The sequence below is a fragment of the Cladophialophora carrionii genome (assembly GCF_000365165.1).
Source record: "Cladophialophora carrionii CBS 160.54 unplaced genomic scaffold supercont1.11, whole genome shotgun sequence".
In the NCBI taxonomy this organism is placed as follows: Eukaryota; Fungi; Ascomycota; class Eurotiomycetes; order Chaetothyriales; family Herpotrichiellaceae; genus Cladophialophora; species Cladophialophora carrionii.
The window spans coordinates 637,801-651,144 of record NW_008481818.1 but is presented as its reverse complement, the minus strand read 5'-3'; the positions used below and the strand labels follow the sequence as shown (position 1 = coordinate 651,144).

Below are 13,344 nucleotides of genomic sequence, written 5' to 3'. Positions count from 1 at the left end.
AGACCAGATCCTGCGTCCAGAGTCGAAAACACTGACCTATCGTGCTGCCCCCGCAATTGGAGATTCCGAAGGCAGTCATCTTCCTGTCAGCTACTGGACTTTGATGTTTTCCATGCAGTCCTCGACTCCAGAGCTTTCAGCAAGTATCAGAGCCCCGGACGTAAGCTGAAACAGATCTATCAAAGCCCTCCTGCCCGGACTGGAGTCTGTCTATTGCTGACCCCTTGTCCTTCACAGCCTCGCATTCCCGTGTAGGGCTGCTGAGTGGATGGATTCCTGCTTAGCGCCTTGGCCATACTGGTACAAATACTGTGTATCCCCATGATTGCACTCCCCGTTCATGGCTTCTCGGTATCGACCCATTCGTAAGATGGCAGATTCCAATGTACCCCTGGCCCCATCGCAAGCAGTTTGTACACCTTCGTCTTGCTCAGAAACCACAAGACCGAGTCCCGGATGCCAATACCCCAAGCAGTCTGCGGGAACATGACCTGAGGAAACCCCGGGATCAAATCATCCATTTTCGCGTAAATCGGGCGGAAGACCTCTTCATATCTCTCCAGTGCACGGGGTACATCCTTCGTGCTCTGGATCTTTGACAGTTCCCCAGCGAGAATGTAGGCGCCCCCAATGGCCAGCGTGGTCCCGGCACCAAAGGTCGCCCAGGCCGCGTCTCCGAGCAACACACCCCGCCTGTTGGTCCATTTCGGAAGCCTGACCTGCACGGCTCCGGACATGTAGAAGTCGTCTGCGTGGTCCATGCCCTCCAGCACCCGCTTTGTCTCCCAGCCGGCATCGTCGAAGTAATCGTGCAGCATTTTCTTGGTCGCATCCACGCCCTTGTCCATGGCGGCGTCGATGCCAGGCTCACGGAGCCCTCGGTCCGGCATCGTGATGGACAGGTACGCGCCCATGGTGGCCGGATTTCTGTGCGGGCGGATCATGACGCAGAGGCCCTTTCGCAGGCTGTAGATCTGCCACATCCTCGAATCGTCCGGCCGTCTCGGGATGCTGAAAAACGCCGTGTACATGCCTAGGAAGTTGAACGAGGCCTTGGTCTTGTCAAAGTCCGTGTTGGTGTCGTCTTCCTTGTGCTTGCTCATCTCGGACTCTGTGTGGGGTTTCCCACCGTCATATTGACGCTTAAGTGATTGCGGAGTCATGATCATCGGCCGCGTCCTCGACGTGGATCCATCCGCCGCGACAACCATATCAAAGGTGTCTTCCTCCCCACTAGCGAACTTCACTCTGACGCAAGTATCGTCGTCGATCTGGTTGAGAGACGCGATAGAATCGCCGTACTTGTACCGGATATTGTCGAACGGCTTGGTGGCCTCCAGGAAGAGTTCCGACAGGTCGGCCCGCAGGATCTCGTACTCGGCCGTGAACGTCTCGCCGGCGTCGAACTGCACGACGGGTTTCCCTGCGTGGTTCAAGAACAAGGTGCCTTCCTCGGTGGTGTAGCGCGCGCGGATGGCTTCGAGTAACTTCATGCGCTTGACTACCTCGATGGCCGGGCCATGGATGTCGATCGCCTGGCCAGTGACTCTCGGCGTGGGCGAGCGTTCGACAATCGTGATGGATGTACGTAGCCGCGTCCGGGCGAGCCAGTATGCGAAGCATGGGCCGGCGATGCCTGCACCGGAGATGAGGACTTTCAGAGGTGGCGCGGACATACCGATTGGGCGGAGTATGACTAAGTTATTTGACTTCTATCGGACTCGAAATGCAAAATGCGTATAGAGAACGAGTTGATGGGTGAGGATATGTTGTTGAAACGGACACGACGAGCCATTTATACCTATCCAAGAGAGAGAGGTAACTCGGTATCTCGACTCTCACGGCACACTTACAGACACAGACACAGACACGGGCATAGGCCCAGATTCGACTCGCGTTGGTGATCCAGATGCAAGTTCCCGCTGACAACAGCGTCATCGATTTTTGTTTTTCGGACTCACTTATCGTACCAGCGTCGCTTCAAGGACTGCGTGGCGTGCATTCCCTCCTGTGTCTGCCACACTCTGCGTAGAGACCGAAGGTACTCCGTACCGAAAGGGGGATGGACTCGGGGCGGTCTTGGTCTCGGCCGGCGTCGGATACTCGGACCCGAGCGCGACAGAGCCCGCCAGTTGCTATTGGCTCGCTCGCAGGGCCTCTGGGGATCCACTCCTGCCACCTGTTCAAGCTCAGATTGGTGATGGAGAACCGAGTTGTGATATTGTCCAACGGGATCTTGTTAAGATTGCTCGTCGGCTCGGGCGCTTCGTGTTCAGGGCATATTTGGACTCACCAGGGACCCTTCAAGCTCATTGCCAGGCATGTTGCGGACGAAGGCCGCCTTCGCTGTTCACGCGACTCTGAGTGGAAAGTCAAGTCACAAGGCAAGCACTGGCGCTCATGTGCTGGAACAGTACAACACGGTGTAATGCCCACGATGGTGTGTCTGTCACTCGGTGATCGCCCGACATGTTGAAGCTGGATATAAGGCCTTCGAGGTGGAGAAATTGTTTCCTGAGACCATTGATGTCAACGACACAGACTGGGAACAACGGAATCTTGTCAACGACATCTCGACCTATCGCTTCCAAATATCAGTCCTGAGACTGTACGGAATATGATCGCTGCCCTGGACTCTGGCTGGACCACTCTGTTGCACAAAGGCCAGTCTGAGGTGAACGGTAAGACCTCTATGTCGAAGATGCGCCTTCAAAAATTGGAGCGGAAAAATAGTTGATCCGGCGCACCCCGAACGCTTTCCTTCACTGGTAAGCATATCCCTTCATGATGCATCGGGTACCAAGGCCCCGAGATCGATGTTAACTGATAATCTATCGAAGGTGTCTCGGCAAGTTGCCGCAACGTCGATCGTCGCAGCTTCGCCGGCTCACCGGATCTCGAGCCGACTGAAGCGGGGTCTTCGATCAGCGGGGACGCGCCGTGAAGAGATGAGGAGATTCACATATATTCCATCTCCTCCTGGTTAGCACGCGCGTCGCTACACAGCGCATCGAATTCGACGTTACCCAAGAATTAAGCGAACACATTTGACAGCCATGGTTCTCACAACCTCACACCACCAGTACCCACCCTTTGCCGAAGGGGTAACAACGGCACCACTCGTCTCTATTTCTCTCAGTAAGCTTGAAGCCGATGATGCGGCCGAGTCGCGTTCCTTCTTCAAGGCTTCGAGAGAGCTCGGCTTCTTCTACCTGAGCATGGAAGGCTCTGCTCTGGGCGAAAAGCTGGTCTCACAAGCCGAACGACTGCACGTCATACAAAAGGAGTTTCATAGTCTTCCCGATGCGGAGAAGGACAAGGTTGCTCGTGAGAAAATCGACCCTTTCTTCGGGTATCGCCATCTAGGTACCACGGAGATGGAAGATGGCTCCGTACAGCGAAATGAGAATTACAACGTTAATCCCTCCGACTCCCCTCTCTTTCGCTGACGCCGTTGCTGACTAACTATCCCTCTAGATGCGCAAAGACGACCTCGTCGGCAATTGCAAGCCACTTCCGTGCCCGGACCTGATCAAACGGAACTGGGATCTGTTAGCGAGCTACGCCCGGAATTGTCGAGCCGCTATCGACATCATGTTCACACACCTCGAGAGAAACCTGGAGCTGCCGATAGGAACACTCGCGAAACTACATCGGATTGAGGAGCGATCGGGCGACCACATAAGGTTCAATAAGACGGCGCCAGGAAAGTTCAGCGAGGAGAAAGCCAGGCTAGGCGAGCATACCGACTTTGGCTCCCTTACCATCCTCTTCAATTGGCTGGGCGGACTGCAGATTCGCCTTCCGCAAACGAACGAATGGGTCTATGTACGGCCTGTCCCTGGCTCGGCGGTAGTCAATCTTGGGGATGCCCTGGTCAGATTTACAGCCGGGTTGTTACGATCCAACGTCCATCGCGTCGTCCCTCCGCTGCCGCCGCAGGACAAGATCGATCGGCACAGTCTGGTGTTCTTCTCCCGACCTGAGGATTCAGTCGTGCTACGGCGGCTCAAGGGGGGCCTCATCGACCAGCAACCAGAGTCGCAGAAGGAGGAATTGGAGTTGACAAGTGAGGAGTGGATTTTGAGGCGGAGTGTGGGAGATCTGAAGGGGGTGTATACGCACCAGGGCGGTCTCGAGCTGCGTCTCCCTATGGTTCAAGGGAAGGCTTAGGTCACCTGTCGGTGGAGTTCCAGTGTGCCGACTACACATCGAGTGCTGAAGTCAGTGGCCAGCATTTCCTGCAGCTGATTCCATAACACTGCCGCCATCGAAAATGGCTCCAAAATGTGGAAACGATCAGTACGAACAAAACAGGACTTTGATATTCCTTTGTGCGAGCGCCTGTCATCTGATGGTGCGGAGGATGTGCTTGACATGCCAAGTCCCGTTACAGTCCCTCGACTCCTCCCCCCAACCACAGGTAGGTACTGGCATCTACATCTCCCTGTCCACTTGAGCACCTGCATTCCGCCTGATGAGGATCCCACGTCGCTGTCGAGACCTTGGTGAAGTGAAGGAGAAACACCAATGACGTCAACTGCGTGTCGCTTTCTTCACGTCGATTGTGTACACATTGCTGAAATTTCAATCTTCTCCATTCTCATTCAGTCTGCCATGAAGAACTTCTTCTTGTCCTCACGGGCTTTATCCGCTATGGCGTCGACAGATATCTCACTCCCGACGTCTTTCACAGACCTCCCGGACGACTGCATCTTGATCATCGTCGAGGAGCTTGAAGAATTTCACGACTGGTACCACCCTCTACCTCAGGATGTCAAGAATCTCTCTCTCGTGAGCAAGCGCCTTCGTCACCTGTGCGAGCCTTCCCTGTTCAAGGGCTACTACGGCCATATTGTGATGCCACGGATTGGCGACAGCGCGGATGCTGGCATATTGAGTGGACTTTCCAAGTCGACCTTCTTCGCATCCAGGCTACAGTAAGTGCGCTATAATTTTCAAACTGGCATGGGGCTGACTGAAACAGTGCTTTCGAGATCACCCTGTTACAGAATGACCATCCTAGCTTCTACAATAACTTTGTAAAGGCGGTCAAAGCCATGACCCGGCTATCTCAACTCAAGATCAATTTGTGCAACAACGCCGTCGTGGCTTCGCACTTACGAACGGAGCTCGAGAGGACAGAAACTATACTCCCCACCGTCGGGGTCTTACATCTCACCACAGCCCCGGACTCAGTCGCCCTCCTCCTGGCTTGTCCCTACCTGACGACCTTGGTCGCAGAAGACTTGACACTGGGTTGGAAGTCGGCATTGAGAGCCATTCCGACTCTACAAGTTCTCCGCCACCTCGAGGTGAGGAAGAATCTGACCAATTGGACGGCCCGATCGATTCAGGGTGAGTCTCTCCAGTTTTGACTAGCTAGGATGCTGAGATGAGACAGACATGGTCCCCTACGTCCAAGATGTCCCAGGACTGCACATCGAAGGACATCTCTACCGAACTCAGCTAAGCGTATGTATATGGTTACCGGTCCGGACCCAACTTGGATTCTGACAAAGTGTAGGGTCTGGCTCCGGAGTTCCAAGCCCTGCCCCGTCTCTCAGTCCTCTCCATCACATCGACACAATGGCACAAGCAAACTTCCCCACCAGAATCCCGTGACGACATGGACCATGAAGAACGGTGGGCTTACATGCTGAGAAAGGATGACAAACATCACGCGAGCGAAGACCCGGCCGAAATTGCACAACGGTTTTTTGCCATTTGTCCACGTCTGATGGTGCTACGTGTCCTTCAACATCGATGGAGTGAGAAGTATCGTTGTGAGCGCGGGAGGGACGGTCAGGTGCAAGCCATTCACCATGTCGAGAGTGGGGATAATTGGGCTGGCTTTCCATCGTCGTTCTCGAACACACCGTGGACGATCGGACACGGCATGGATGAGCTGCTGCTCTAGTTACTGGCGGCTCAAGGTGTTGTAGATTCGGTGTTGGCGACTCAAGGTGTTTTCGATTCAAGATGCTAGCGATTGTATAGTGTCGGCGACTCGCGTGTTCAACACTGCTGGGACCTGATGATGGATATCGATCGGACTTCATTGTCAAAGTTGACCTCCTGGCACAGGAATGTTTTGTCAAAGCACAAAGAACAAAGGACAACAACTGTCTTACAGATGGATGACTCTCAATTCACTGCTACAGTTTTACTTTCTTTCATCGGTGCAAATGCTTGTCCAAGACCAGACCACGCAGGCACTTCTCCCCGTTGGATATGTCTGGCCCAGACCTTTTGCTACTGCACAATTCTTTCAAAAACAATCTCAGGGCATGACCACTCACGCCTTCTTTCTACCAAAGGTAATCCCCTAGTCCTCCCAAGTCGTATCCAGACCGGTAGGGACCGCAGTCATGTTGACCGAGGTGCGCTCACTCTGTTATAAACACCATGAAGCTGCAATTGTAGCCAGCTCACGCTCTCCTCTTGAAGATGAAAAAGCTGAAACCAAAGCCTCGCACGACGGCATCACTGATCAAGCACATCCCACTGACACCGGCCGTTGTGAACAAATGGATGATCCAAGCATACCAGACCTTGTCGCCCTTCCCTTGAGCCTCAGCGCTACGTCGAACGAGCAGTCCACTGAAGCTGACAGTCAACTCGAACGCAGCCCTGCCGAAGTCATGCTCGCCACCGGATCTGCCGTGAAGCCCACGGTTGAAGAATGTGCAACGTGTCTCTCAGAAGACGACTTCCTTCGATGCATGACACTTTACTGGATCCGGGCCCGCGGTACTACCTATACCGAGGCGGAAAATGCCCTGGTACGTCGGATAATGAGCACCCATGCCGCAAATGAGAACAGTCCTCGCGTTGCCAAAGAAGAGGCAGCTGCCATTGATAGGGAATTACGCCGCATGGAGCAGGAAGCGAACGGAGCTGATGACTGCGGATTTGAGCAGACATCTCGTCTGCAAGGACCGGGCATTAAACGAACGATAACCCCTGTTAATGGCGTCCACTTATATCTCAGCCTGGCCTTACAGGTAGTGTCTTATGTGGCCGGGGTTATTTGCATTTCTCATTGGGTTTTCTCTTGAATGATCAGTATGAGGCGGGATCACCGTCGAATGCCGACGGGTGCTAAGGGAGCAACAAGGGGAGCTTCTGGTATGAGGGCGACTGAGGAGGATTGTTTTTTGGGGACAGCTGAAGGGGAAAGTTTCGTCTCATCATTTCAGGGTGATTGTTGCTGGTATGAGAGGTCTGGTTGTCTGGTACCTTGGCTTTTGAAGAGCTTGTCAAATACCTGGCCGACATACGGATTGCTTTGAGGACGGCTGAAGGGAAGTCTTCGTCTCAACATTTCAGGTGAACGTTGAAGGTGTGAGGAGTCTAGTACCTTGGCTTTTGAAGAGCTTCTCGGTTTTTCTGGAGACACCCGGATAGGTATTTGAGGACGACAGCTTTGGCAGCACTGATTGTGTCAATATCAGGAATGTCACAAACGCGTTACATAGACAGCCACAGTACCACTGGATAGTACACAAAGAAGGCTGGAAAGGTCGAGCGAGCATGGTCATCTCATCACTGGCATTAGGTGTTCATATCTAGGACACGGAGAATCGATTGTTGCACTTTCAAGCCTGAATGGCAGTACCTCCCCTGTTCCATCTACTGGGCCTTTCGCCGACCATGGTGAAAGACAGGCAATTGAAGTGAAGACACCCGATTCTTTCCGGTCAGTTACCACCCCCGGGTTTATCCATTGAAGTGTCTATCCCAGGCATTGTATATTCACGGTCAGATAGAGCGTGTGTCGTCCTGCGCTAACTAACCATCATCCTGTTCGTCTGGCTCTTCAACAAGTACAGTATTACCAAACTTCATCCTTTTTCGATATCATATTCCCCTATACCGTCTTGCACGCTGCAGCCATGCCGAATATGATACAGCCAGCACTACCCGATCTGGCAGCGATACCATTTAAACGAACCAAACCGTCGCCCGCCACCAAGGTCGACTCAACGCCACAGCCGACGATCACAAACAACACTGCTTTCGCATGTCCTGACGGTACTGCAGCCTCTGCGCCAAACTCATACTCAATCAGTACGAGCACCTCCAATCCACAACCGGGTCTCAGATCGACGCGTCCAGAACAAAGAGCCACCGCTTCTTATCCATCTTCCAGCGCTGAGAAGGCCAACGGCTCAACCCACACTACAAACTTACCGGGGAGTGTCTTCAACGAGAACATGCAATCCGCTGGCTTTACCATTGTTCGACGACGATCAACAAAGTCAGCAGCACAACCTACCCCAAACCAACAGGAGAAGCAGAAGCAGAAGCAGGCACCTGAACAAACCACCGGCTCCAGGTACAACCTTCTTGCAATTGAAGAGCCCGAAGCAGACAACGATCTCGTTTCCGAGGCGACAGGGACAGACACTTCACCTCTAGCTATAGCTGTACCCAAGAATACAACCGCGACCAACAAGAAGAAGAGCCGGAAGCCGAAGAAGAACGAGAAGGGCCGCGCCGACACTAAGCCTGCAGAGCATCTATGTGTCAGTGTCGCGTCAGACCGACCCGGCGAAGGATCTGGGACTTCTGTGCCTCAACAAGAACAGGATGCTGCGGACAAAGACGAGGGTGAAGACAAAGAAGGAGAAGGGGAAAAGACGAACGGTGGAAGAGGCTTTCTCAACATCATGTCCCGGCCGGAGTACCTGTTCCTGATCGTCTGGGTTGTACTTGCGGAGATGGCCAGGAGGATCTTCGACGTCAAGACTGGGCAAGAGCAAGACTGAATAACGATGCATGCAACGGATGGAGCCACGAGCTTTCGCGTCTAAACAGAGTCTATTATCACAGGACCCGCTCAAAACCGCGCATGTACGTGGACGACAGAGGCGAGCACAGACGGAGAAAGAAGTGCGCGGAAATTGCTCAGTCTGAAGCTTGTTCAGACAGAAGACAGACTCAGCACTTTCGAATTCGAATGGGTAATTGGCGACAGAGTCCCGCAGTCAACGCCGTTGACTTGGATAAGCCACGCACGGTCACCTGGTGGCAGTGTCTTTACCGTAGCGAGGAACAAAGTACCCGCAATCAATAGTTCCCGGAGTGTAATGCAGGGCTTGGTTGTCATCCTACTAACATTGTCTACTTGCATGTCCATTGTCTCACTAGAATTCCTTTGTCCCTCTCACTCAGACTGTTGCCTGCAGGCCTGTTGTGGATGTGGCTATGACCGCCTGGTCCGTCTTGACCCTTCAGACTCTCCAGCTGCGCAGTGATAAAGGGGGACGAATTAGACATGAATGCTCAAACCCAGGTTAGACATGTCAGTGGATGCTGATGGGATGGACGTCTAGCGGCATGAAATGAAGTAGAGTCTCGTGTATCGTCACTTCTGCCGCCTCTACACAACACGGCGACAGGAACGCACTTTAGAAGTCTAGATCAATCACATCACTTCATTTCACGTGACTCCTATGGCCCATTGCACAGTGTCTAGTAAATCGATAGCCATGGAGTCCTGGGCTGCAGAGATTCGTGGCTCTTGGTTTTTCTGGTTGACAGTTTGACAACTTCTAGTACTCCTCGAATCGTTGCAGAGACACATCTCTGTTAACTCCTCTGTGCAGTATAGCGAGACGAGATCACTCAGGTGGTCTATATCATACAAGCCTCATGACGGCTCAAGCAATCTCCGCGCTGCTGCTTTGTCCGGCTCTGCCCCTCAAAACGCCGGGTAAGCTCATCTTCTTCGACTTCGTCGATGTTCTCTGGCAGCTCTGAGCCACCCCACAGCCTGACCTGCGCCCCTTCTGGTCCATTCTTTCCCAGTCTCACCGCTAATGCCATGGATCCCAGTCTCTTCATCTACACCTCACGTCCCGTTTCAAACCTCTCCGCTGCAATAGGATCGGAGTTCAAGAGACTTGACAAAGTCTTTGAGGCTGAACGCAGCAGCGTGGCATACGGAAATGTTGTTCATGAACTCAATCGCTCAGGAGTCGTTCCTTCGACGCATCTTACATGATGAAATCACCATCTCGAATTCGTTGCGCACATACCGTGGATCGGTGCCCACTCATTGCAAATATCAGACAACACCATGGCGTATGACCGCAGAGCGATGAGTCTGGACCCCAGAGACACGTGGAGATAGATGGCTATGCTACAGATGGACGAAGCCTGTTGGTTTCTCTCATGAGCAAAAGGAGGCTTGTATTGAAGGGGTGTGGCGTTATAATGGCGGCTTTCGGGAAAGAGAACAGCCTTCCTTGCAAGCGACAACGCTAATATTAAGACCAAGGACGAAGGATACTGGTCATGAACTTCCAGGTCGGCGCACCCGAATATTCGAGGCGGCCACGACCACAAGGACATTACCTCTTCCCACACCTCAGATGTCAATATTGCTGGAGAAGGCCAGACGAAACGTGCGCTTTACCTTGAAGCGACATTTATTCGAGGACTAATGCGAGGCGATTGGTGTACGGTGGTGGCACTAGGACGCAGTGCCTGTCCGGCGAGGAAGTCGAAGACTAAGACACCTCAGTTGCTGAAGAGGTCGACGGCATCGAGGTAAAACCTGGTCAGCGGACGCCCAATCAATGAATGCCCACAAACGACAAAGTAAGAGACACAGAAGCAAGAGGAAGACCACGAACAAATCAAGGCCAGCACCAAAGCACAAAGTGAAGTCCAATGCCGTCGGAACGCCGAGTCACCCACCGTCACGGTAAAGTGGGACAATCTGTCGCACCTCCCGGACCTGGAGAGACCACGGTGGTCCTACCTCCCCGGAGAAAGTATTCAGACACTTATATCCCCTTTCTTTCCCGCTCGCACTTGGTATCACTGGCGGGTTGCTGCTCAGTTTTATTTCTGATGATTTGAGGAATGGACATCTTTGGTAAAGACAATAAGCCGACAAGGCTCCCACGGAAAGGGGCAAGGCTTGGCTGACGACACGCGCGCGCGACCATCCTAAGATACATATATGGTATGGCGCATGCGAAGGGGCGATGAGATTGTATACATATCCTGCAGGGTTTGGGGAACAGATGAAAACACACAAACACACAAACCGAGGCAAGGGAATACTATTGCCTGCGCTCACAATAGTAACAACATCAACGTGATGCTTCCTTCTTTCCTTCGTCGCCCTTTTGCAATGCAATTCAATTCGGCCGAGGCGGAAATAATTAGGCCATTCTGGCCATCGATCGCCCTTGACTACATCACTTAGCACCCAGCAACCTACCTAGGTAGATGGATAAACAGGAGTGGCGATCCAGGAACAATTGGAGCGAAAAACGCACACCAAAGTCCTCGATGCGACAGCTTTGAGGTCTAGGCTCCAGCACGCAGCAGCAATGAGGGGTGTACTCTGCCAACGATGGTATTACCCACTTCTCATAACTCCATTCTAACTTGGTTCCTTGCAGAAACTCGCAATGCTTTGTGCCTTTTCGCCGTCATCTCATCGCCGTAGTGGTGATAATCAGTCCGTTGCTGGTCTCGCTACCCGACGACTATGAGCTCCCTACATCTCCCCCACGCAATTGTCCATAGTCTGTGTGTCAGAAGGGGACGGACCGTTCGGTTCTGAACCCAGATGTCACTGATCCAATCACCTCCGATGTAAGACTCTTGTATATATCCTCTCTGGTGGGAAACTTCTTCCAGTCGTTGAAGTCCCTCCATCGCTAGACGCTTCTGATCCCGCCACCATTTGCGTCGCGCTCACACTCATCTCGACTGCCGTAGCGTGAGAACATGGGACGGAATGTCTCACGAGAAGGACAGAAGGACAGAAGGTGAAGAACTCACGCGCCACAGCCACCTCCATGCTATCGATCACTGATATCCCTCGAGAACGAATCCAGAATCAGGTACCAGTCGCGAGAATTGAGCTTCTTCGTAACCTCATTGCGATGATGGAACAGAGGCTTGAGTTTTCCCAGACCAGCAAAGTAGGTGGTATAGGCCTGGCTCTTTGTTAGCATTGAGTGGCCAAAAATTGTGTGTTTAGGGCGAGAGGGACACGTCGTGTCACCTTAATCCGACGTACGTCCACCGTACCTGCAATACACAGCTCTGTGATGTCCGGGACATATGGTATGACCACTGTGGCCGCGACTCAATAATTTCTCTGTCTTACTGATGAGGCCGGGGCCACTGGGGGTGTCATACCTCTCACGCGCTCCAACTCCCCCAGTCTCGGCCGAAGTAGACGTCGAGCCGGCGCAAGGTCTTCACGGATGGCAAGACTGAGAACACTCTCTCCCACGCGTTGCTGGTGTATGACACCCTGGAGTGAATTGAGAGAAGGATGCGTCACGGTGATTTCTGGCACATTTGAGCTCTGGCTAAAGAGAGGATCTGGATCGAAGGGAGTCTTCCCCGTGACGTGCTGAGCGACGTGCCGAGCTTGGAGACAACAGCATCGCTATTTTTCAGTATGAGGCTGAGCTTGGAAAGGCTCTTCACTGCAGTCAGTACCCCCGACGAAGCTAAAACGGAAGGCTTGGTCAGACATCTCAGTGCTGTCCGAAAAATGGATGGTGAAGGTCCCTGAATTGAGTTAGTATGGATCAATGGAACCGAGAAAGTCGCTTACAGTATTGAGGCCCGTCACAGATCGAGTGACCAGGGAGACCAGTCTCAGTCACAACCACTGGGTGCCGCTGCCGCAGCCAGGGTCACCATGTGTGGGTACTGTTATGCACGCTCTTGGCTTGGGTCATGAACGCAGTTAGTCGTGAAGCGGCTTTGGCCCAAGGACTTCATTGTTCTTCCTAAGTGTTACGTCCGAGGTTCGGTCAAGGGGGGAAAGGCTCATTGACTGCTTCCAACGATACCGAGCGGCCTTAGCTTAGCTAAATCCGACAAACACCCGATGCATGCTTTCCCCGAGAGCTACAACGAGAGACTCTCCCGAAGGAGTAGCCACGTGGAAACAGGTAGGAACACCGGTTAGTTAGAGAACAGAAGCGGAAGTGCTGTCATTCTTCTGTCTAAAGACCACATTCCACGTCAGTGGTCCAAGAACAAATCCGGCGACGAGACGATTGACGTCGATCCAGTCAAGGTTCGAACAGGAACAAGACCACCAACACTCTGATTCTGAGTACACGGGGAACTGATGATTGTCAGTCGCGGACGATCCAACCGTGCTAAGCTCTGGTTCCGCTTAGCTATCTCAGGTTCGTGTGGCCGCCTATCCTGCGTACATCTCCTCAGGTCTGGCAACCTCATGCGGCTGAAGGCAAATATGCCAGCAATGGTGCGTATCCATGGCCGTGAAGGTGCTGAGTTGCCGAATTGCCATCGTAGAGAATGAAATCCTCGTCAGGCGGGCAG

The 13,344-nt window shown here is 53.0% G+C and overlaps 4 protein-coding genes across 4 annotated transcripts; 3 read left to right on the top strand and 1 right to left on the bottom strand.

Moving 5' to 3' along the window:
- Positions 1-338: 338 nt before the first annotated feature.
- G647_09957 (uncharacterized protein) lies at positions 339-1,676 on the bottom strand (the record flags this gene model as incomplete). Its single annotated transcript, XM_008725949.1, has 1 exon — positions 339-1,676. The coding sequence occupies one exon, from the start codon at positions 1,674-1,676 to the stop codon at positions 339-341; it is 1,338 nt and encodes a 445-aa protein (XP_008724171.1).
- Positions 1,677-3,056: 1,380 nt separating this feature from the next.
- On the top strand, positions 3,057-4,173 carry G647_09956 (uncharacterized protein; the record flags this gene model as incomplete). Its single annotated transcript, XM_008725948.1, has 2 exons — positions 3,057-3,416; positions 3,478-4,173. 2 exons carry the CDS (start codon positions 3,057-3,059, stop codon positions 4,171-4,173), a joined length of 1,056 nt encoding a protein of 351 aa, XP_008724170.1.
- A 483-nt stretch (positions 4,174-4,656) lies between these two features.
- G647_09955 (uncharacterized protein) lies at positions 4,657-5,378 on the top strand (the record flags this gene model as incomplete). The annotated part of the gene is made up of 2 exons (XM_008725947.1): positions 4,657-4,940; positions 4,988-5,378. 2 exons carry the CDS (start codon positions 4,657-4,659, stop codon positions 5,376-5,378), a joined length of 675 nt encoding a protein of 224 aa, XP_008724169.1.
- Positions 5,379-7,898: 2,520 nt separating this feature from the next.
- Positions 7,899-8,774, top strand: G647_09954 (uncharacterized protein; the record flags this gene model as incomplete). Its single annotated transcript, XM_008725946.1, has 1 exon — positions 7,899-8,774. One exon carries the CDS (start codon positions 7,899-7,901, stop codon positions 8,772-8,774), a length of 876 nt encoding a protein of 291 aa, XP_008724168.1.
- Between the last annotated feature and the right edge of the window lie 4,570 nt (positions 8,775-13,344).